General features: G+C 35.2%; 1 protein-coding gene across 6 annotated transcripts in view; it reads right to left on the reverse strand.

The window, feature by feature from the left end:
• The window catches only part of LOC106872195 (gonadotropin-releasing hormone receptor), a 798172-nt gene that overhangs the window by 43072 nt on the left and 729001 nt on the right, over positions 1–26099 (reverse strand). For all 6 annotated transcript variants that reach the window (XM_089357873.1, XM_052970806.2, XM_089357876.1 and 3 more), the window contains 2 exons: positions 24467–24668; positions 8850–9138 (listed from right to left, as the gene is read on the reverse strand). In XM_089357873.1, coding sequence (XP_089213999.1) covers positions 8850–9138; positions 24467–24668 — 491 coding nt within the window. The remainder of the gene's footprint in view (positions 1–8849; positions 9139–24466; positions 24669–26099) is intronic.

Raw genomic sequence — 26099 nt, forward strand, 5'->3', positions numbered from 1 at the left:
CTTTACTCTAAGTTGAAAAAGTCGCAAAGACTGAAACCGGTACTAAAATGTTCTTTATGATAAAATTATTTCAGCATTTTCTACTTTGTCTTATTTTCCTTGTATACATATATATATATATATATATATATATATATATATATATATATACACGCACAAACGTCTGTGTGTATTTATGTGTTTATGCATACATATTTCAGTTAAGCACTTTTTACATAATATATATCTACATACTCAGAGATTATATGTACAAATATAAGTAAAAAAATATATATAGATGGATTGTCAACGTGGAAGTTCTTGCCATTGATAATCAATATATAAGCGAGCGAACCATTAATACTCTAGTTAACGGTAAAAGCCTTTGCTTTTTGCGTGCATTTGATAACATAAAGTAGGTCTCATAAATTTATACACTATCCACGAAGAATCATAGTTACAACCGTGTATATTTCTGATAAAGACGATTATCTTTGTGTGGCTAACAGCGAATTATCTTCATAAACTGTCAAAGTATCTCGTCATATCGAGAAAATAATACCAGTAAATATTTAAGTGCAGGGATTTAAACCTCGAACAATATATTCAAATCTTAAAAGTAATGTGGTTTAAGAAAAAACAACGCTCATTTTTGTGTCTTCTAGGCAAACATTATAAACGTTTTAGAGTTGTTGGCGCATCGTTGGTAATTGTATAGAGAATATTTTCCGATAAAACTTTGTGAGTTTTAGACTGCTATACATAAATATTTCAATAAAGGTCATAGAGGTGTGATCTGGCAGAAACAGCGATTGACATTTCAATTGTTTTGTTGTCTTTGTTTTTGTGGTGGCGCCTATATACGTTGTAAGTTCAATTCCGACCAGTAAGTGAAGTAACTTTGTATCTATGCCTCGAGTAAATTCAATTCACTGTTCAGATATGCGGTATGCTACCGATGTACTAAAGTAGCTTGCTTACCGACCACATGGTTCCGGGTTCAGTCCCACTGCGTGGCACATTGGGCAAGTGTCTTCTACTATAGCCTCGGGCCGACCAAAGCCTTGTGAGTGGATTTGGTAGACGGAAACTGAAAGAAGCCCGTCGTATATATGTATATATATGTGTGTGTTTATGTGTCTGTTTGTCCCTCCACCAACATCGCTTGACAACCGATGCTGGTGTGTTTACGTCCCCGTAACTTAGCGTTTCGGCAAAAGAGACCGATAGAATAAGTACTAGGCTTCCAAAGAATAAGTCCTGGGGTCGATTTGCTCGACTAAAGGCGGTGCTCCAGCATGGCCGCAGTCACATGACTGGAACAGGTAAAAGAGTAAAAAAGTAAAAGAGTATATATGCCTCTCTCTCTCTCTCTCTCTCTCTATATATATATATATATATATATATATATATATATGCGAGTAAAAATAAATACAAAAAAAGGTGGATTTTTTTGTATGATTGTGTATAGAGGAATATATTATTTTGCTTAAAAGAGTTCCAACACTGTCTGTTTTTTATGTTTTATTTATATTCCTGCAGAACTAATGTGGGGTATAGAATATGGAATATACAATATATAATATAATATACACTATATAATATAAAATAAAATAAAAATGGATGGCACCATGAAATAAAGTATTGAATGTAGATGAAATATTGAGTGTTCAATATAAAGGATCAAATATATAAATATATAAATATAAATATATATATATAAAGGCGACTCGAGTTTCAGGGCTATTTCCCTTCGTCATGGCCGGTATGACAATCTTTAACAGACTATATATATATGCGTGTGTGTGTTTATGTGTGTGTATGTGTTCTAATTTTTATACGTTTCACTGCAAAGTTTGTGGCTATGGTGGTGCACAGCCAGTATCACCACTTTTTCATAGCCATTCCTATGTGCTTGGCCTTTGTGGAATGAGGGAGTTTGTTACTGCTGCCCTCGTTTGAGTTTCTTGCCGTGATGTAGGATCATCTGGGATCTTGGACAGTAGAACGTCAAAGTGCCTCCTGAGAACATCTCCCACTCCATGTTGATTTTCCAGGTCTTTGGAAAGATATTAATTAATAGCTGTTGGCATTTAAATTCTAAGCTGTTGCAGAATCTGGACCTTAATCTAAATGTTATGGATGGGAATTTTGGAATAGTGCAGTGGTGTTCCTTTTGGAGCCTGATATAACTCCTGATGTCAAAGTCTAGTATTAGTTGATCTCGGATGTTTGGTATGTGTATCACGAAGATTAATAATTCTTTCAAGCTCTTCCAGCAACTCAACTGTTTCTTTGCCGCTAACTTCTTGTAGTAACACCGATGAACTTCCTCCATTTCTGCTAATAAATTAACACTGTAGGTTAACAATAGCAGAGAGCTGTGGAGAAATATTCTTCCTGGTCCCTTGTTCTGAATGTTATCAGAATCCCTTTTGGTGAGATGTACATAAAGAGACACATCGTTGCTCATATCAATCCTCAGTTCACGCACTGACATTGTCTTTGGGATTTCCAATTCCTTTTATCCAAAGTATCTTTGTTGCGGCATATTAGCACAAACTGACTGATTGCGGAGAGCTTTAGGTTTTCCTTTTTAATTTTCGTGTTGACTTCTTCAGACCGTTTATACGGCATCTAGTTCTTTCTAAAGAAAATTAGTACCGAGGTCATTTTTGAGTACATGCGTTATTTTTAACTGTCAATATAGCTGGTTTCAGTATCTTCCTGCATAAATGATAACAAGTTTGAGAAAGAGAGAGAGAGAGAGGTAGAGATAGACAGGGACCACAAACAGCAGCAGCCCTAAGGTAGTTTTCTGAGATCTCCACTTGCTATTAATATCTCCTTAGAGAGGGTTCCATTTGCTGCCACAGCCTGGCTTCTGTCTTTTAAGAAGTCATGAAACCACCTGCCAAGTTTATCAGCTATGCGGAGTCACTATACCTTGTGTCATATCATACCATGATCAACTTCATTAAATGCCTTTCTAAAATCGAGATACGTTTGAGCGATTCATAAGTTGTTTCAGTACCTAGTCATAATACTGCAGAAGCTGTCTAAGGCAGCGTCTACCTGAGCGGAAGCCACGCTGGGTGTCAGGGAGCAGATGATGATCTTCATCTTTCTCCTGATAAAGCCTTCCATGACATTTCTGACAAGTGAGGTTAGAGAAACAGGTCTATAATTTTTATCACCTGCTCTGCTTCCTCCTTTATGTAAACAAGACATTACACCCTCCGTTAACTTTCTAGGAAATCTATGACTTGTAAGGAAGCTTTGAGAGAAGATCTGCAGTGATCTTGTTTAGACTCCTTTGTAGTTTTTTTGGAGAATTGCTGGGAATCCATTAGGGCCTGTGGCTGAGTCTGAGCTCATTTTATCAATGGCAAATATAACATCAATTTCTTCTATTTCGATGCAATCGACAATGGCTGTTCTTTCTTGTAGAGCTCCGGTATCAAAGAAATTGTCCGACATATTTATTTGTAACTGTTCCAACGGAGTGGTGAAAACAATTTTATATTGCATATTCAATATATCATTTGTCCTTTGGGGGTTCGAAGTCAGTGAGCCATTTTCTTCGAATAGTGGCCCAATCTTGTACCGTACTGAAAAAGATAGTCTTACAAATCTATAAAAGACTTCAGTTTGTCTTTACACTTTTTACAGTTGTGGCTTATCTTTCTATCGTTTCCTTTTTCATGGGAGCGTTTGAGTTCCATTTTAGCCTCAAGTAATGAATGTAGGACATAAGATTATTCACCGTCTTTTAGTGGCCCATGCAGATGATTTAAGATCTTTGTTCGTCGTCTAATTAGAATTTTGGTATGCCTCACGAGGCATTCTACGAGGCATTCTATTCGACGTGCTAGCGATACAACCAGCTTGCAGCAGATACTGATCCAGTAAATAAACAATAAACGCAACAGCTGTAGCAACAACGCCAGCAACAACAACAACAACAACAACAACAACAACAACAACAACAACAACAACAACAACAACAACAACAACAGCAAAAATAACAACAACAGGAATTTAAAAAATTAAAATACATTGTGGTGCTAATTGTCTTGTTATTAAGATAATTTAGATCGGTTTCCACCACCACCATCATCACCACCACCACCATCACCACGACGACCATCAGCACCACCACCACCATCACCACCACCACCACCACCACCTACGGGAGTAAGATACTGATTAAACAATTTTCTTAAAAATCATTCTTTTCTTTTACTTTGCTTAAGCATAAATGAATTATTGTCGTATTACTGGCGTTAGCTTTCGATTATCAACAAAAAAAGAACCCCAGCAAAAACCATACATTTGGTCCGCCATTGTGTGTGTAATTAATTGTAATTCATACGATGCAGTGTTTTTAATTAATTCTAGCTAATTACACTTAACTGAAATCTAGGCTTATTCTGTAGTATTTCGTATCATATTCATAAAGGATTCTTTTTTCCTTATCAAAAAATAATTGGATATTACATTGAAGTTTTGTTGAGGGAACAGGGACCCTAATTTAATAAAAATGGATGCGGCTGGGTTTTAAGTATTGCAGCCTCGTCAGAAGTTTATTATTATTATTTTTTTTTTTATGGTTTCCAACAGAGCAAGCCGCAACAGCCTATTACTGAGACTAGGACTCTCATCTACATTTTTTCGGTAGGGGAATCTATGGGAGATGCTCTCTCACTCTCTCTCTCTCTCTCTCTCTCTCTCTCTCTCTCTCACTCTTTCTCTCACTCTCTCTGTCTCTCTCACTCTCTCCTTCTCTTTCACTCTCTCTCTATTTCTATATATGAATATTTGTGTATGTGTGTATATCTGTGCGTGCGTGTGTGTGTGTGTGTGTGTGTGTGTGTAGTTAGATATGTATACATATATAATGGTTAGTGTGCTACACTCATGATCGCGAGATCGTGGTTTCAGTTCCTGGATCGGGTGGTGTGTTGTGTTATGTTCTTGACCAACGCACTTCATTCATCTCACGTTGCTCTCCGACCACTTCGACACTAGACGTGTGGTACACCTTACACATTTGATGGAGAGAGTAAGCTAATGTGCAGCACACACTTAGCTTACACTACTTACATATATTTGACCACTAAACAAATTTGAACACGTCGTTGAGCAAAGATCGAATACTCATACGTCGTCTTCTACGAGAGATTCCATCACACACACACACACACACACACACACACACACACACACACACACACACACACACACACGTGCTGTTGGCGTTTTCTTTTCTTTCTTTGAACTTTTCCTTTTCTCTTTTCCGAGAAAGAGCTGTGCTCGAAACGGCAAACTCTCTATTTTCCCCGAGTGCCAAGGTAATACATTACTCGTCTACATCTTGTTCTTGTCCGTTATTTTATTGTTTTTCTTTTTGAATTGACTATATATATATATATATATATAGGAGAATATACAAAAAATAACAACAGACGAGGACAGGTGGTGTAAATAACAAAAGTATATATTAGTATGACGCTCGGGAATACGGAAAGTCTTTGACGTTTCGAGCTACGCTCTTCAACAGAAAGAATACGGAGACAAGGAGAAAAACACGGAGAAAAAAAATTGAATAGTGTTCAGTCAACGGTCAATCATATACACAAAAATAAAGGTTACAAATCTCATTAAGGGATAGCAAAATCCTATGAAAGAACTGGTTAAAACTCAGAATGCAATGCCACTAAACATTCTACGGATTCTGCCAACTCAAAATAATAAACAAAATATCCACGTCCACTTTTCTATGCCGGCACGAGTTACACTGAACGTGTTAAAGCAGATTTTCTCAAAATATTGAACATTACATTTAATATTCAACTGCAGGGTTTATTTATTTATTATTGATTATTATAAGATGAGAAAATAGAGAAGTAATTATTAAACTATTATTTATTAATTGCCAATTTTTTAATTAATGAATAATAATTTAATAATTACCTCCCTATTTCCTCAACATATTATATATATACATATAACTTACATAACTTTAATATGTTTCGACCACAGTAGTAGTAGTAGTAGTAGTAGTAGTAGTAGTAGTAGCAGTAGCAGCAGTAGCAGCAGCAGCAGCAGCAGCAGCAGCAGCAATAATGCGATAATAATGATAATGTTTCAAATTTTGTTACAAGAGCAGCCATTTTGAGGGAAGGGACAAGTCGATTACATGAATCCCAGTATTTGATTGTTAGTTCTTTTATCGACCCCGCAAGGATGAAAGGCAGGCAAGATCGACAACGGTGGAATTTGAACTCAGAACGTGGCGACGAGAGACATAACGCTAAGCATTTCGTCCGGTATGCTAACCAATCTGCCTCCTCGCCGTCTTAATAACAACAACAACAACAACAACAACAACAACAACAACAGCAACAACAACAACAAAAAAATAAATAATAATAAACCTTTCTATTATAAGCACAAGGCCTGAAATTTGGGTGAGGGGACCAGTCGATGTGATCGACCCCAGTAAACAACTGGTACTTGATTTGTCGACCCCAGAAGGATGAAAGGCAAAATCAACCTCGGTGGAATTTGAACTCAGAAGATAGCGACGGGCGAAATACTGCTAAGCACTTCGTCCAGCGTGCTAACAACTCTGCCAGCACGCAGCCATAATAATAATAATAATAATAATAATGATAATAATAATAATAATAATAATAATAGTAGTAGTAGTAGTAGTAGTAGTAGTAGTAGTAGTAGTAGTAGTAGTAGTAGTAAAACTATCGTCCTTATCATGATGGTGAGAGATGATGATGATGATCCATACTTTGCAAGAGCCACGGCAATCACCATCTTTTAGAGCGACATAGAGCGGAAGCAGTTGTCTTGGAGAAAACGGATACTGTGATCGGTCTCTCATTTCCTTCTGACAGAGCAGAGCAACCGATTCCCTGGAAACTGATTGCTACTTTTTATAGAATTATTGATATTAATATACTTGCTCCGGAAGGATGAAAGGCAAATTTGACCTCAGTAGAATTTGAACTAATAACACAAAGAGCAAGGAATAAATACCGCAAGGCATTTTGTCCTATGCTGTAACGATTTAGCCAATTGATCGTCCAATGACGTTCATATCTTTGCAGAATTGAATATCTTTACAACTTGACATTTCTCCAATAAGGTGTCTTTTTGTTGTCGATAAAAACTAATATTAAATTCATGGTTAATGTGTTCAGCCATAGCTTAGTCTTGTATAACATTGTCGTTTAAATCACAGGCGTTCTCATTGTGTCAACACATACCAGATAGAAACGATAATTACATTTTTCCGACGGCGAAAGAACATTTTTTTTTTCTTTCATATCATTTTTATCTCGTGGCTTTGATCTGACACTCGATCAATACTTTCTACTTCTTTAACTTATTGTCTACTAAGTACCGCTCTTCGCAGAAAGATAAAAGATCATTATAAGCATTATGCAGATACAGACATCTAAGCTGATAGACATCTGATTGTTTTTTTGTTTTTTTTTTCTTTCTAAGTCTTGCTTACTTTCAGTTCTTTCAAATACACGCTGTTTTCAAAGACACTCATCTTCCCTCCTTGTTTTGATGATTGAATCTGGAAGAAGGGGTTGTACCTTTTGCCTTCACAGGCCTTTCCGGACCTGTGGTGTCTTTTGTTCAAGGACTTTAAATTGACGGTTACTGGAAGACCGTGTATAGTGAGGTATTGCCAGAGGGTTGACATTCCAGGAAGAAATAATGGGCTCCGAGTTTATTGTGAGGGTATCCATAATAAGGAATTAAGATATGTCATGAAAGTAAATGAGACGAGTGAAACAGATGGACCTGAGTGGAATAAGATGGACGACATCAACCATCTTCGAGGAGCGGAAGTTAGGCCATAGTGATATCAATAGAAGACTTAACTAGAATGGCCGAAGGTTTGAGTCTATTGGGAAATACCCATTTTTGGTACTGGGTAAGTCGATTACATCGACCTCAAGCTACTAACAACACAACCACTCCTGCGCCTATATATATATATATATATATATATATATATATATATATATATATATATATATATAATATACTTATATACACGCATATATACTTAAACACACACACACATACAGACGCTCTCCAATATTTGTTCATTCCTTTTTATACCGCTTTGTTTGTAATGTCTATTTTTTACTAGTTTTTCTCCCATTCTCCTTTAAACTCTATTTATAAGACATTGCCATTTGTCTATCTCGCTTCATTCTTGATAATTCGTTGACTTTTGTTATCACCCTTTCCTGTATATCGTATCCTGCTTTGTTTCTCTTATATTTCACGGTGCGCACTTTTGCACACACACACACACACACACACACACACACACACACACACACACACACACACACACACACACACACACACACATGAATATATGTGTGCAAAAATTGTCACCTATGTGTCATACTCACTATAAATGCCTCGTTGAAAGCAAATTGCTGCGGTAATTGTCACGAGATAACATCTTTTGAACTTGTAATGTTTAAAACAATATATATCGCAGGGACACTATGGTAGCCGCAGCCGTGGTTAACGAGAAAACTAGATGCATTTCAGCCTATTTGAGCCTCATCAATGCCGTGTAGTTATAATGATACATGTGGCTGCTTTTCCACGATTATGATACAGAGATTTTTATATTGCTTCTATTGCATTTAACGGAATGTATAATAAATATACTTATGTTTATGTATAATTGTGGGTGATTGTGCCTTTATCTGTGTCTGTTTTGTTTGATATATGCGAGTCTATATACATACATGTATTGATATAAATACAGAAGCAAACATAGTTACACATAAAAACACAAGAACACTAACCTTCCTCTGTGGACCTTATATATGGTAAAGGCTCCATAGATGAGTGGGTTTAGCATGCAGTTGGAAGTCCCGAGAGTGAAGAAGTATATGACAGTGCGACTGTTGTCCCATCGGAAGAATGCAAAACCTAAGAAGATGATGTAATATGGCGTCCAACAAAGAATGAAAGCTGCGACAATCACTGCACTCATACGTGATGATTTCTTCCTGGCCCTTTCAAAAAGATGTGTACGAATTTGTCCATGGTTCACACTATAGCACGACATCGATGTGGGTGAAATTGGAGTATCTGCAAAAGGGAAAGGTAATAAATATAATTAAAAGTACATTCAGAACGGGATTGATTGAAATTTTTGTGATTAATTTGCGTGTAATAAAATTGAGGTAATGCAATGCCCAATTGCTACATTAATTTCAGTATTGGGTCGCATTCTCAGGTGTCACACAGTGTTAACCAATTAAACAATTCATCAGTAGTTCTGAAGGAGGCCATCCGATATTTTCTTATCAACACGTCATTCAATAAAGTAATAATCATGAAATACCCATTTAATTGAATAGACTTACTTTGTTTAGGGCTATTACACTTATATCATCCATTCTATTGAATTAGAATTTGAAACAATGTAGCTCGTATTTAAGTGAAATCAGAGACTATGTTTAAGGATATATCGCTGTTGCATATAACACTTCGAATATCCATTCTATTAAATTAGAATTAATGCATGTATTTCCAATTTAAGTAGCAATAACATTTACAACTTTGACTATTTCGCTGCTTATATTACGCCTTGGAGCATTTGTGTAGAGATTTTCTTCGTGAAGAAACAGAAGATAGCAAACAATGAAATTACTGTTTGGAAGAAAGACCTGCAATATATAACATAGATTTTGTCAAATTACTGTAGTGAAGTTCAGTTGGAAAACGAGTGATGTCAACGGTATTTACAGGAACTCTCTGAATCGTGTCTCTTATGAGGGTGAGTTACAATTTTTCTGAGGAGCGGACTGGCTTCAGAAAAAAAAAAAAAAAAAAAAAAAAAAAACTAGAAGACAACATGACGCTGTGACATATTAGAAACTCGAATAACCGTTACACGATTGACAGCGTGGAGTTGATTAATAAAATAAGGGGCTACTTATAGTCTAAATTCAGTAGGGATACTGATATTAACAAATCCCTACATACACAACATATACACGTGTGTGTGTATTCGTGTATGTGTGTTTGTGTTGTGTATCTGTTTGTGCGTGAGTGAGCGTGTGTGTGTTTGTATATGTATATATATAGATTTGTTTATAAATTCATGCAAGCAGGAAAGCATGCTGGTAAAACGCTGCTCCTCTAAATGAAAGCCTTACCTGTCATTGTGCTTTAGTGGCACAAAGCAAAGGAGGCTTTGACGTCCACCCGAGAAAACACATAGTAAATGATCCACAAGAACTCTAGAAAACTGAGTCCCCAAATTATTCCCTTTGCCAAATGGTTTGTAGGGCACCAGCAGGCCTCAAGATACACAAATATGTCCATAGAACATAATTACCGCTTTATTTTACTTAACCCTCAGTTGTGGCTCACGACGAGAGAATCAGTCATACACACTTACATACATATATAGATACATATACACATACATACATATATACACATACATACATACATACATACATACATACATACATACATACATACAAACATACATATATATATATATATGTATATATATATATATATATATATATATATATATATATATATATATATATATATATATATATATATATATATATTAATATTGTTTATTTAAAGCCCGCAATGGATGCATATGTTAGTTCGTTATGGTTTGCGCCTGAAGAAAATGTTAGAATTTTCTCAACATGTAAAATTATTAGTAACGTTTTAATACACGTATTATCACCTTTAAATAAATAATATTTATCTCTCACCAGTACATTACATATACATACATATACACATTATGCATACATACATACATACATACATATATACATACATGCATACATACGTTTATATGTATGTATATATTGATGTATCTGAAGAGACACAGAACGGGTCAAAACATGTGTTGTATCCAATAAAGTCTATTACACATTCTATCTCCTATTATATTAATACTGTTACCCCAACCGCCACTACGTAGTTCCTGCAATAAATAACGGATAACAACAAGTAATCGAAACTGTGCCGGTCCTTTACTCATCACCCATTTATACATTTTGTACAATTTCTCCATTATATATATATATATATATATATATATATATATATATATATATATATATATATATATATTTGAAGATAAGCAACAAAAATTCAATAGGTTATAGCAGTACGTACGTTTCGTACAAGCTCCATTTATTCATGTAGTGAGAACACCACAGAATGTACAATGAAAATGTACTCCTCAGCTGCATAATGGAATTTCATTCTGTAGTGTTCTCACTACATGAATAAATGGAGCTTGTACGAAACGTACGTACTGCTATAACCTATTGAATTTTTGTTGCTTAACTTCAAATTTTATTCACCAAATCTCTTGATTTTGTTTTTGGTTTTTATCCTACCAAATCCTGGTGCCTCAAACATTTTAAGTACCACATTTAATCTTTTGATTAAATATATATATATATATATATATATATATATATATATATATATATATACATATATATATATATATATATATATATATATATATATATATATATATATATATATTCTTTTATTCTTTTACTTGATTTGCTTGATTTAATCATTTGATTCCGGTCATGCTAGAGCACCGCCGTTTAGTCGAACAAATCGACCCCAAAATTTATTCTTTGTAATTCTAGTACTTATTCTATCGGTCTCATTTGCGCAATCGCTAACTTACGGGGGAATAAAGACACCAGTATCGGTTGTCAAGCGATGGCCGGGGGATAAACACAGACACACAAATATATACGTACAGACATACATACGTACATACATACATACATACATACATACATACATACATATATATATATATATATATATATATATATATATATATATATATATATATATATATATATATATATATATGTACGACGGGCATACATACATACATTAACATTCAATTGTCACTAATACTGCCTGAGGGGGCAGCGTGGCATCTACATTGCTAGAAAAAAGAGTCAAAGACCCTCATAGCCACAAAATGCACATGCTACGTGCTGACAGGGGAAATAACCGCGCCACAGCAAGTGAGATCACTATGTGAGGCTTACATTCAGAACTTGAAGTTTGTGTGTCAGCATTTTGATGAGCGTTGCACTTCGTCAGCTAATGCAAGCAATGCAAGACCGGAATGCATAGCATCAGCGATTAAAAAAAATAATGAATAAATAAACACAAAGGTACCTCTTTTGTGTTTTCAACTCTAACGTGGAAACTTAAGGGAAAGGGGGTTTCACATTTATGTCTAAACATTACTACATTTCATATTCTATTTACAAATATCTCACTGAGAGTAATAACTCAGAAGCGACTGTGAAAAGTAATAGCTAATATATTTAATGTAACGTGTATCAAAAATCTAATTATAAATTCTTACGCGGTCAGGAAAAGACGATATCTCCTAAAATACTAATATTAAGTTAATTACTTCCACAAATACAAGACAACCCCGACTATGTTTTGGTATTATTTAATCTCTTCAACGAAGTGTAGCCATCGTCGTATTTGCGGAAAGAATCATGCAATAATTAACAATTTATTGTGCAAAAACTTTACACGAGTTAGTACAAAAAATTAGTAAATATAATTTTTTAAATGGCAGAAGTTAATTATTTAGAGATGCAATCTACACGAAAACCAGCAAAATTAAACACTGCACAAATTCAGCTGCTGCCTAAATTAAAAATGACTTGATATATGAATGACAGTATATTCATTGTTATGAAAGATCGCCGACCAAAACATTGGTGTCTCGCCTTCTGTCAACAGCTACCACCATGTTGCGTTCATGATTAATAAACATAAATTTCAGGAGAATTACTCTAAGAGAGCACCACTAACTGAATAATCCATTACTTTAGGGCATGGCAATGCTGCAAATTAATCAGAAATTTGTTGTCTTGCAACGTTCAGGTTTCTCAAAGTTAAACTATCTACAGTAACTAAATTGAATCCAAAGACTTTATTGTTTCTCATCTGCTTAGAGTTACAGAAAGCAGAAATAATTATTTTGTATCATTGTGACAAGTATAAATGTATTTGAAAAACAACAAACATCTGGTTTGGCTGTCTGATGCCATTTAATTTTACCACCGTATGTCTCGAGGTCAAGAAATCCTGAAAAAGAATGTTTTTCATTGCTATATACATATATGATAAAATATTTTCAGTTAATAGAATAATAAAAAAAAAGCCAGTTGACTTGATCATACATACTTCTTTTCAAATGTTGGTTTTTATGCTGAGTCATAAATCTATCTTTCTGTGATAAGCTGCGCTACATCGGAAAAGTATGTTTTTTTCATGCGTCTAATCCAACACTAAAATTTGTGGTCAATATCATTTCATTCGTGTCCTACGTGGCTTCAGCACATGAAATTCCTTATATTTCCCTGTGGTCTATAAAACTATCCACCGGCTTACGCCTAACATTGGTTACTATAGGTATTTATTACACTTGTGAACAATAAAAAAAAAATTGAAAAAGAGCTCACAATAGTGAAGCAAACATTGATTGATTTAGCTTTCGCCAGATAATAGTATCAACGATTTTTTTCATTTCTACAACAGACAAAAAGAAAAAAATGCGGAACATTACTCTATGGAGCAATATATTTTTGGAATACAAAGTCAAACGGATAAGTATTTGGAAAACGACAAAGCTCATTGAATGGCAGCATGTTTGAAAGAACAGTCTTCGACACGTTTCAGAATTATGGCATCCTTTTTTTGGTGGGGTGGGTAGAATTAGTATCAAGGAAAATTATGAGGGCATAAAATTGTGTGTATACACACACACACACACACACACACACACACACACACACACACACACACACACACACACACACACACACACACACACATTTGTATGCAAAACTATAAACTGGCATTCAAAAATCAAGAAAAATGATTTTTTCACCTTTTCTGAAGTACTGAAGCAAATTTGCAGAATCAGCTTTCAGGAAGAATAACAATAGTTATAGCAATTATAACAACAGATGTAGCAAGGCGGCGAGCTCGCAGAAACGTTAGCACGCGTGGCGAAATGCTTAGCGGTATTTTGTCTGTCTTTACGTTCTGAGTTCAAATTCCACCGTGGTCGATAAATTAAGTACCCGTTGCATACTGGGGTCACTAAGCCGACCTCGGCGGAATTGAACTGAGAACATGACAGTACACGAAATACTGCTAAGCATTTCACCCGGCGTGCTAACGATTCTGCCAGCTCGCTGTCCTTATTAATCTTTTAATCATTTATTTTTTTTCAGTCATTTGACTGCGGCCATGCTAGAGCACCGCCTTTAGTCGAGCAAATCGAACCCAGGACTTATTCTATTTAAGCCTAGTACTTATTCTATCAGCCTCTCTTGCCGAACCGCTAGGTGACAGGAATGTAAACACACCCGCATCGATTTTCAAGCGATGTTGTGGGGACAAACACAGACACAAAAACATATACATACATATATATATATATACATATATACGACGGGCTTCTTTCAGTTTCGGTCTACCCAATCCAATCACAAGGCTTTGGTCAGCCCGAGGCTATAGTAGAAGACACTTGCCCAAGGTGCCACGCAGTGGGACTGAACCCAGGACCATGTGGCTGGTAAGCAAGCTACTTACCACACAGCCACTCCTTCTGAAGTCATACCAGCTCATAAGGACCGGTTTCTCGGTTTCAATGGCGTAAATCTTCCTCACCTGGACGGGACGCCGGTCCGTCGCAGGATTACTCATCTTTGCCAGCTGAGTTGACTGGATCAATGTGAGATGAAGTGTTTTGCTCAAGAACACAATGCGTCGCACGGTCCAGGTATCGAAACCACAATCTTACGAATATGAATCCAACACCCCTAACCACTAAGCCACGCGCCTCCACTAATAACAGTAGCAAGAAGAAGAAGAACAACAACAACAATAATGATAATATTAATAATAATAGGTGAAAATTTTAATAAATTTATGTTGGAGGCATGTTATAGATGTTTTCGATCTAGTTTGGAGTCTTTGCAATCAAATTTGATGGCAAAGAATCGAAACTAGATCGTAAACATCTATATATTTACTAACAGGAATAAATTCTCCCGCAAAGGCTAATTCACAACACGTAAATATATTCATTTATTTTCCAAAATGGTAACTCACTCAAGAATATTCTTTCCTAAAGCATATCCTTTCTTCTACTATAGCATTCCTCCATGAAAATCCCTTTCTCACACTATCTCAGGCTATGAAATTCTTGCAATATATATATATCAAAGAGAGAGAGAGAGAGAGAGAGAGTATAAATATATATATATATATATATATACAGAGAGAGAGAGAGAGAGAGAGAGAGAGAGAGAGAGAGTGTATATATATATATATATATATATATATATATATATTCTTTACTCTCTTTAATTCTTTCAGTCATTTGACTGCGGCCATGCCGGAGCACTATTTTAGTCGAACAAATCGACCGAAGGACTTATTCTTTGTAAGCCTGGTACTTACTCTATGCTCCAAGAATCCGAGTTCGATTCCAGGCATTCACCTGAATAATAATGATAATAATAATAATAATAATAATAACATCGAAAAATACCTTAGGAATGAGAACCCAGGTTCGAAATTGCCCCAAGACACCTGATGAAGGCTAGAGGGTATATCAACCGAAACACTGTGTTAACAACAAACAAGATGAGGACATATATCCGTCAAATACATACATACATATATATATATATATATATATATATATATATATATATATATATATATATATATATATATATATATATATATATATATATATATATTTATATACGACGGGCTAAATTCCCTCAATAGGTGTTGGTCATCTGGAGTCTATCATCAAAGCCGCTTCGCTGAGGTGAAACAAAGTGGGCTTAAACCCGAAACTGCGTGGTTATCAAATGATCGTCTGAAACACACACACCTATACTTACGCCCACTTTTTCATATAAATTTACTAGTAATCAAGTTCTTGTTAATCTCATTTAGATCCACATCATCCTGATTTGCAAGGTTAATCTCTGATCAATAGTTTTCTAGTCGTGATCATTAAATATGTTTGTATTTCGAAAACAAACACGCTTTATCCATTGTTTATCATTCTTCTGAGGCTGGAAGCCTAATTTGAAGGAGATTTAATTCATGTTTTGAAACACAACGCCTCTGTACCATAGTGAAGATAGCGAATGTAGAATAAAGTAAGTGCTAAGGACATGATGTGAACAATCGACCCGGTCACTGTTGACCCTATCAGAGTTACAATAGCATGGCAACATTGTCTCATTAATAACAGTAATACTTCATTCATATGCAAATTGTTTCTATTATCGTTGACAGCGATGCGTATTGTGTAAACAAGGTTGGTGACATTGAGTTTATGTGATACATCATCGGTAAAAGCGACATGTCTCTTATAAAAGTCATGTCATGTCATTATATTGCAATGGATAAGTATGTATAATGGGAAAAATAAATAGTATCATGATACGCATACACACACATATATATATATATATATATGTGTGTGTGTGTGTGTGTGTGTGTGTGTGTGTGTGTGTGCGTGTGTGTGTGTGTGTGTGTGTGTGTTTGTATATATATATATATATATATATATATATATATATATATATTGTATATGACCGTTGACTGAACACTATTCAATTTTTTTTCTCCGTGTTTTTCTCCTTGTCTCCGTATTCTTTCTGTTGAAGAGCGTAGCTCGAAACGTCAAAGACTTTCCGTATTCCCGAGCGTCATACTAATATATACTTTTGTTATTTACACCACCTGTCCTCGTCTGTTGTTATGTTTTGTATATTCTCCTATATATATATATATATATATATATATATATATATATATATATATATATATATATATATAAATGTATGTATATATATATATATATATATATATATATATATATATATATATATATATATATATATATATATATATATATATATATACATGTGTGTGTTTGCATGCATGCATTTATGTATGCAAAAAATTATATACAAAAAGAGATACGAATGAGTGTGTATATGTGTGGATTCGCGTGAACATATATGAGTTTGTATGCGTATGTATGTGTTGAAACATTTATATGTCTATACATATGTGTGTAGATATTTATATGTCCATACATATGTATACATATTCACAGATATACATTCTTTCCTTCTTTTCCTACTTATCATTAACCTTTCACACATGTCTATTTATACCAACTTGACTTATAATCTTCATTCTTTATATTCTTCATTCCACCTCAATTTTTACTACCAAAACTAATACCAACTTACACATCACCCTACCCTTACCTTCTCTCTACCTTTTCTATACCCATCCCTTAATACAACTCTATCGCACCATCCCGCTCACATACCTCACACTCTTTTACTCCTTACCCTCTCATCTCTTCCTCTTCATCCCCCTCACCTCTCCCTTCCTCCTATCACTTTATCCTGACCACCAGCTAACACACCCTCTCTCATTTCATTTCGTTCCCTCTTTCTTCATTTCTTTTTTGTCTCCCTCCCTTTTCTTTTTCCTCCCATTCTCTTCCTGTTTTTGATTTGTCCTATCTCCTCTTTCTAATCATACACATCTCTCCTCCCTCCATCTATCCATTAATATTACAAAGATATTCCCAAATTTTAATTCACACCAAAAAAAAAAAAAAAACCCTCGATCGAACACCACTGTTTACAAGGCTCTATGCTTAGAATGACCAAATATAACTACCATTGGAACTCACAGGAAACTTCTTCACTTATATACACCATTCTACTTAAATAATGGAACGGCAAATACAATATTCTTATATATCTCACTTTTATGTTCATTCTTTTACTTCCCTCTGCATTTCATATTTTCTCTACAATAATTAATACTCAAACATTTTCTCGTACTGTCTCAGGTGAAAGGATATATAAAATATCCCGGAAACAGTTGTAAGACTTTTTCTTTATAAATGTTCTGAAAACTATTAACAGCCTTGGATTATTTTTTATCTCATTCTGTTAATTTATATATATGCATGCTAATTAATACATGACCCACGTTGAATTCTTCATTCGTATCATTATCGAACCTGGAGCTAAAACTGTGGACTATCCATAGCACGTACTAAGCGTTACCCGACACCTATTGGGTCTTCTTGACACCAATACCTCTCATACCCTCAATATATATATACATATATATATATATATATATATATATATATATATATATATATATATATATATATATATATATATATATATGTTTATATATATTGTATATATATATATATATATACGCATGTATATATATACATATTGTGCGTATACACACACACACACACACACACACACACACACACATATATATATATATATATATATATATATATATATATATATATATTTATATATATATATATATATATATATATATACATAGAAATACAGATGAATACATACACGCATCATGACACAAACCCGCGCTCACATATATATTTACAGGCTATGACAAACATAAACACTTGTCTGTGAGCTTGTGCGTAGGTGTTTGCCAGCATAATAATACATACACGTAGATGAACACATACGCACGCTCAAATTCGCCCACCTGCATAATATACATGCGTATATTTTACAACACAAGCCTACGTTTATATTTTACACACACACGAGCGCTGACACGCATACACACACACACACACACACACACACACACACACACACACACACACACACACGCACACACACACACACACACACACATCATACACATTGCAATATAATGGTGGGCTGAAAAATTCAAAGGCCAACTTTGAAGGAATGATGCTAGAGCTGCGACATTTTTCACGCATTAATTGCAACACTTATGAATAACTAATGCGATTTTGAGATAAACTGACGTCTGACCGTTCAAAGAACACTTCAAAAGTAACCAGTAGCTACTCCTCTTGAAAATGGACAGAATTTCGCATCATGTTGTTATTAAGTAGCTGCAGAAAAAGGGTTAACCCTCAAGGACATCCATCTTGACATGCTTGCTACATCAAGGGATGACGCTCCAGTTTTATCAACAGTGTAAAAAGAGCTACTGAATTCAAGAGGGGAAGGGAGAATCTTGAAGTTGACCCAGGATCCAGGCATTCTACAACTGCCACCACCGAGGAAAATATTCAGCATGTTTACCTCATGCTGATGGATGACAGATGACATGCGATTGACTATAAATTTGAATGGCCAATGCGGTTAGCATTTCCCCTAAGGGAGTTGACAATATTCTGCTCGATGAAATCGGCCTGACAAAGGTTTCCGCTCGGTGAGTTCCACATCTTCTGATACCTACTGAGAAGTGCACCAGGCTGATCACATCACGGGATAATCTGACACTGTTTGGAGTCGGATCCAGCTGGTTTCGTTGAACGTTTCCTAACCGAGGTTGAGTGTTGGCTTCATCACTTTGAGTCAGATACAAAGCTACAATCCATGCAGTGGAAGCATTGCACCTCATCTGCTCCAAAGAAATCCAAGGTCATTTAATTTGCAGGGAAGTTGGTAGCCTCAGATGTTTTAGGATGCAAAAGACATTGCATTTATTGACAATCTTCAAAAGGGCCACATCATTAATGGAGGGTATTATGTCAACTTGCTGAGGCAGTTACGAAAAGCTATCAAGACAAAAGGTAGGGGTCTTGTTTTATCAGGACAATGCTCCAGCACACAAGTCCTTGGTTTCATTGGTTCCTATGCATGGTTGTAACTTTGAACTGGATGATCATCCTTCTTATTATCCTGATTTTTTCCATCTGAATGTCATTTTTGACGAAAATCACTTGGTTAGGAAGCGGTATCGTAAAGATAATGACGTCATATTTACTGTTGGTGACTGTTTTGTCCAACGGAATGAAAGCTTCGTCACCAGCGGGGTACAAGCAGTGGAACACCGATGGAAGAAGTGTCTGGACCGCAAGGGAGACTATGCTGAAAAATACACCTCTATGAGAATATCTTGGTCCACCTATGAATTTTTCAGTCGACTCTCGTATATCTATCTGTATAACTATCTATATATCTATCTGTCTGTCTGTCTGTCTGTCTGTCTGTCTGTCTGTCTGTCTATCGATCTATCTATCTATCTGGCTAGCTAGCTAGCTATATATCTATCTGTCTGTCAAGAATATTTTTATCGTTATAATTTTTTGTAGAAATTGCTAGAAATATGAAAAAAATAATTTTGACAGTAGTATCGACGTATGTATAGTTATAAATATTAGCTCGCACAGCCATCGACATTTTGCTATTGAAGGGAGTTTTTAACTCAGTATTCTATATGCTTTTCTTTATAACGTTATCTACTTCGAGGTCCACTGTTAAAACGATTTATTACATAGATACATACTTACTTATATACACATGTTTGTGTGATTAGGTTGTAGATATATTCATATGTATGTATTATATACATTATACATCATTATATATATGGATATATATGTGTCTGTATATACATAAATACATATATGTCTGTACTTAAATAAATAAACACACACCCAAACACATATATAACATAATTATAGAACAACTTCAGCAATGGTTAAACATATAAAAATATATAAAAATGGTATGAGATATTGAAATCTTTGGCTAATGGTGAGCAAATATAAATTATGAATATGGCTGTAGAAAGAACCGGGATTTTTATTCTATTTTGTCTGTTTCTTCACATTTCATCAATAACAAGTTCTACCTCTATACATTTATGTAAACAGAGCATACACGTAGACATGAGTGCATGCATAATAACATAGGCATTACAGCAAGTCATGATCATCCGGAAGGTACAAAGGAAGTGTGAACTGTAGACGAACGCTAATATACTGCTGTGCAGCGGACGTCGAGACATTATTTAATGCTAAATAGAAGAGAAAATATCTATGGCAGATGTGACAACTGAAAGATAACTTAAGATGTGTACGTATCTGTGATTACGTAACTAAGTCTGTGTGCACCAATCGTAATTTCCTCGCTTTCATAATATCAGAAACAACGCAGCTAATGAGAAAATTAAAATTGAAAACCATGGAAAGAACTGTAAAAAAATTGTAAAACTTTCCAGAAGTTTAGTCTCTGCGATGTACATAAGCATAAGAATAAATTTGGAAACGTATGTGTGAATATTTATAACGTTGTGTCAAAACTATTGATCACAGACATACAGTGACATACAAGTATATATGCACGCACACATATGTGTATAGGTGCAAACATACAAACACACACACATACATACATACATACATACATACATACATACAAACATAGAAATATAATTACATACATACACGCATATGTATTGGACGCCATTTTTATTGATGCCAGAATCTATAACATTGGCATAGGAAACTATTCATCATTTTGTATAATGAATATTATCATCTAAGTGTTTGCGATTAATACAAAAACAAAACTGGTTGTCGTCATTGGATAAATGCAAAGAAGCACCTATTTAAATAGCCTAAACTTAAACTGTTATCAGACATTTGTATTGCTACGATATAAGCCATAGCAAGGCAGAAACCAGGGGTTATCTAACGCATGACCTGTAACGTTTTTAATTGACGTTGTTGTTGTTAGCACTCCGTCGCTTACGACGTCGAGGGTTCCAGGTGACCCGATCAACGGAACAGCCTGCTCGTGAAATCAACGTGCAAGTGGCTGAGCACTCCACAGACACGTGTACCCTTAACGTAGTTCTCGGGGATATTCAGCGTGACACAGTGTGACAAGGCTGACCCTTTGAATTACAGGCACAACAGAAACGGGAAGTAAGAGTGAGAGAAAGTTGTGGTGAAAGAGTACAGCAAGGTTCGCCACCATCCCTTGCCGGAGCCTCGTGGAGCTTTTAGGTGTTTTCGCTCAATAAACACTCACAACGCCCGGTCTGGGAATCGAAACCGCGATCCTATGACCGCGAGTCCGCTGCCCTAACCACTGGGCCATTGCGCCTCCACTTCAACTGAAGTAAACGTGTACTATTCTGCAAAAATGCTTCGAAAAATCCCTTACTCGGCTATATGAAGAATATTTTAGATATCCTAATAATTTATTTTAGCGTAAGGTATCTCTGTAGGTAAGCATTGTCCATTGAGAAGTAATATGCTGTTCTACACCACAAATCAAACTATCAAAAAAATTCACAGTAAATAACAGCTTCAACAGTCCATTTGATTCTACCCTTACAAAATTGCATCTGATGTAGTGACCGATGAACAGTCAAAATGAAAGCAGTGACTATACTGCTGTGTGAAGCAACTGTGTATCAAACGTAAATTACTGTACACCGAGTGTCACATTAAGCAAATGGATTTTTCTGTAGTTTCCTCTAGAACATTGTCTTGCATGTGGAATTTAGTGGACAGAAGCTGTGCTGAAGCTCGTCCTAAACAAACATACATATATACATGCATACATTCAAAATGCATTCATAATATATAGATACATACATATACATGTATGTATATATGTATGTATGTCCGCATGTATGTAAGTATGTATGTATGTATGTTTGTATGTATGTATGTATGTATGTATGTATGTATGTATCTATCTATCTATCTATCTATCTATCCATTTGTGCGTGTGTGTCTACGTACAGACATATATAATGCACACAGCATTTAAATAAGAGCTAATAATAATATCATGTCATGGAAACACGGTAACGTGCCTTGTGTCTAAGAGACATCTACATATATATATACATATATACATACATGCATACATACATGCATGCATACATACACGCATACGTACTTACATACGTACATACGTAATGATCTTCATATATTTTTTTGTAAAAGGTTCGAACAGTTTCTCTCTGTAAGGGAATTTCTCCGTCTCTTTGGCTTCGAGCGTATTTCAAAAGTTGTCTATTCACTTTCGTATACTTATGATCTTAACCCTCAAACTCCACAATTCTTACTACACTAGCTGACCCAGTGCCGTCGAAAACTGACGGCTAATTGTAGTATTTTATATATAAATAAGATACAAAAATAAGGTACATAATAATTACAGAAACAAACATTCACATACTTCCTTTGTAGATGCACTCATATACTCACACAAAGTCGAAACGCTGTTTGATTTTTTCTTTTCAGCACACACACACACATTCACATGACTCCCTTTTATATACACACACATATATACTCACGCAGAGTTTAAACGCTGTTTGCTTTTCTTTCATCACAGAACTTCCATAATCCCACTACCAAGTTTGCCATCACTCCTTTCTTCGTTATTCATCTCTCACCCCTTCCATACTTCCCTTGCACACGCATACACATACACACATATACTCACACAGAGTTGAAACGCTGATATTTATTTTTTCAGCCCTTCCTCCTTCGTTTTTCATCTCTCACTCCTTCCTTTCTCATTCCCATGTTATGACTGAGAAAAACAGAAGTTACACGACACTCTCTTTGCCACTTCCTCTCTCTTATTGCTATTACTTTCTCTCACACCCTCTCAGTCAAGGTTATTACTCTCACTACTTCTCCTTCCCTGAATTACTATTTTCTCTCTTCTCCCTTCACTTACAATACTCTGCGTGATTTTGGACAAAGATAAATATATATACACAAATATAGGAAAATACTATGATCATTATTATATTAGGAGATACTTTTATGTTTCACCTCTCCCTACTCACTCTCATCATAGTTGCTACTTTTTAACCTTCCAATAAAAATCTCCCTTGCTTTTGTTCCATATCCCAAATTTCCCCAACATAAATTTCGATATCATCAACAAATTTCTCTGTCTTTCAGTCTATGTCACTCTCTCTCTATAATTGACTTACGTTCTATATCTTTTCTTATTTTATTCTGTTACCTCTCTAATTTCCACTGTCTATTGTAGAGTCATACCTTTCTTCTTCCACCTCTTCTTTTACTCGCACTAAACCATCTTATCTCAATCTTGCTTCCATCCATACCAATATTTCACTCTGTCGACTGACCGAATATTTCACTTGGTAGCTGACAATTGATTATTTCTCTTCCTACTCAGTGAGAAATAGAGACATAGAGATTTATAGATAAATAGATAGAGAGAGAGAGAAAGAGAGAGAGAGAGAGAGAGAGAGAGAGAGAGAGAGAGAGAGAGAGAGAGAGAGAGAGAGAGAGAGAATAAGATGTTTTATATTTTGATTTCTTTTTTGTTATAATATTATGGATGTCCGTAGTTAGTAGGCGCTAGCTTTTTCGGCGTGATAAAAGCAAATCTCAATAAATCAAATGAAAGTGAGAAAAACAACAACAACAACAACAACGTATTGACTAAAGACTGAAATGACTTACCGTGAAACTGTCTCGATGTTTTAATAATAGTCTTTAAAATGAGCAGGTAGGATGTAACCATTATTATGAGCGGGATTACAAACAGCAGAATCATTGACGATGCCGAATAGAGTTGCTTTTGCCAAAGTGCATTATAACTATCACGGCATTGGTGAAACATTCCTTGTCTGAACATTTTTCGCTGTTCTTGGAAAATAACAGCCTGGATTAAAAGGTTGCAAAAGAAAACAAAAGAAATATATAAATACACAAGCGAGTATGAAATAGTTTGATGCTTAACGACAATAGAGAACAAAAAATTATATATAAATCCTGAGTATTAAGTGGTTTCATACTTAACAATCCATTTCATATGCTGTAATGTCCTGCTCGTTGATTGATGGTTCGATTTATTGATCCAGCCATCAATGAATCTATCATTTTATCCATTCAGCTTAATTGTATGTGTGCATTCACGTAAATTCTTGTCCGTGTACGTGCCTTTATATGGATAGCATCTCTGTCTGTCTCTCTCTCTCTCTGTCTGACTCTCTCTCTCTCTCTCTGTCTGACTCTCTCTCTCTCTCTGTCTCTCTTTCCCTTTATCTATCTCTCTATCTTTCTATTTATGTATCAATTGACCTGCCTGTCTGTCTTGCTCTCTGCCTACCTTCCAACTTATCTATCTATTTTTTTTCTTTTTTTTTTGATCCCTTTTGATCGAACTACCCCCTTTTCCTTCCTACGATCCCTTTTGATCGACCCCCTTTTTTTTCCTTCCCCCTCCCAAAAAGAAAAGCTCTACATTGTATTTGTCCCATCTTCGTTGAGCCCTGTGTGGCTAATAAAAGAAATGTATCTATCTATCTATCTATCTATCTATCTATCTATCTATCTATCTATCTGTCTGTCTGTCTGTCTGTCTGTCTGTCTATTAGTGTGTCTTTCTATCTATCTATCTATCTATCTATCTATCTATCTATCTATCTATCTATCTATTTATCATGCTTACTAGCTAGCTATCTACACTAGCTCTTTGCTTCTCGTTAAACTATATAATTTACGAAGTCACGGAAAATCGAAATTGCTAGTTTGATAAATGGATAAACACACATATACAAAGTAAAAAATTAAGATAAGCTAAAACAAAAATGAATAATAGTTATATAAATAAGTAAATTGATAAAGAGAGGAAGTCAACATACTGGCATATGCAAATAAATAGACTGTTGGTATTTGGATCAATCGTCTATGAGCATTTTTGCCAAGCCAGTCTGTTTAAAACAGAACCGTGAGCAATTTAGACCTCATATTTAATGGAATAAATGGGAAATCGTATCCAGGATTGTAGGTTATTACACATTTTCCTAAATATGTTAAATGAGATACTTAAAATTACCATCCAGGGAGACAACAGAATATTAAGGATGAAACGAGAGACTATATATTATACTGAAGTCATTATTGAGGAACTGACTGTCGTTTTGTATACTCAGCAACTATCTTTCGGCAAAACAATTAAAACAAGAGCACTCAGAGAGCGCAAACCTCCGCCTAGGCTACAACAACGTCCTCTCAACGATTTGCCGGAGATGATTTTTAAAATGAGAATATCTGGCATATACTCGGCCGCTCTCACAAACAAGAATACTAA

This window comes from Octopus bimaculoides, chromosome 9, assembly GCF_046866305.1.
Source record: "Octopus bimaculoides isolate indiv1 chromosome 9, ASM4686630v1, whole genome shotgun sequence".
NCBI lineage: Eukaryota > Metazoa > Mollusca > Cephalopoda > Octopoda > Octopodidae > Octopus > Octopus bimaculoides.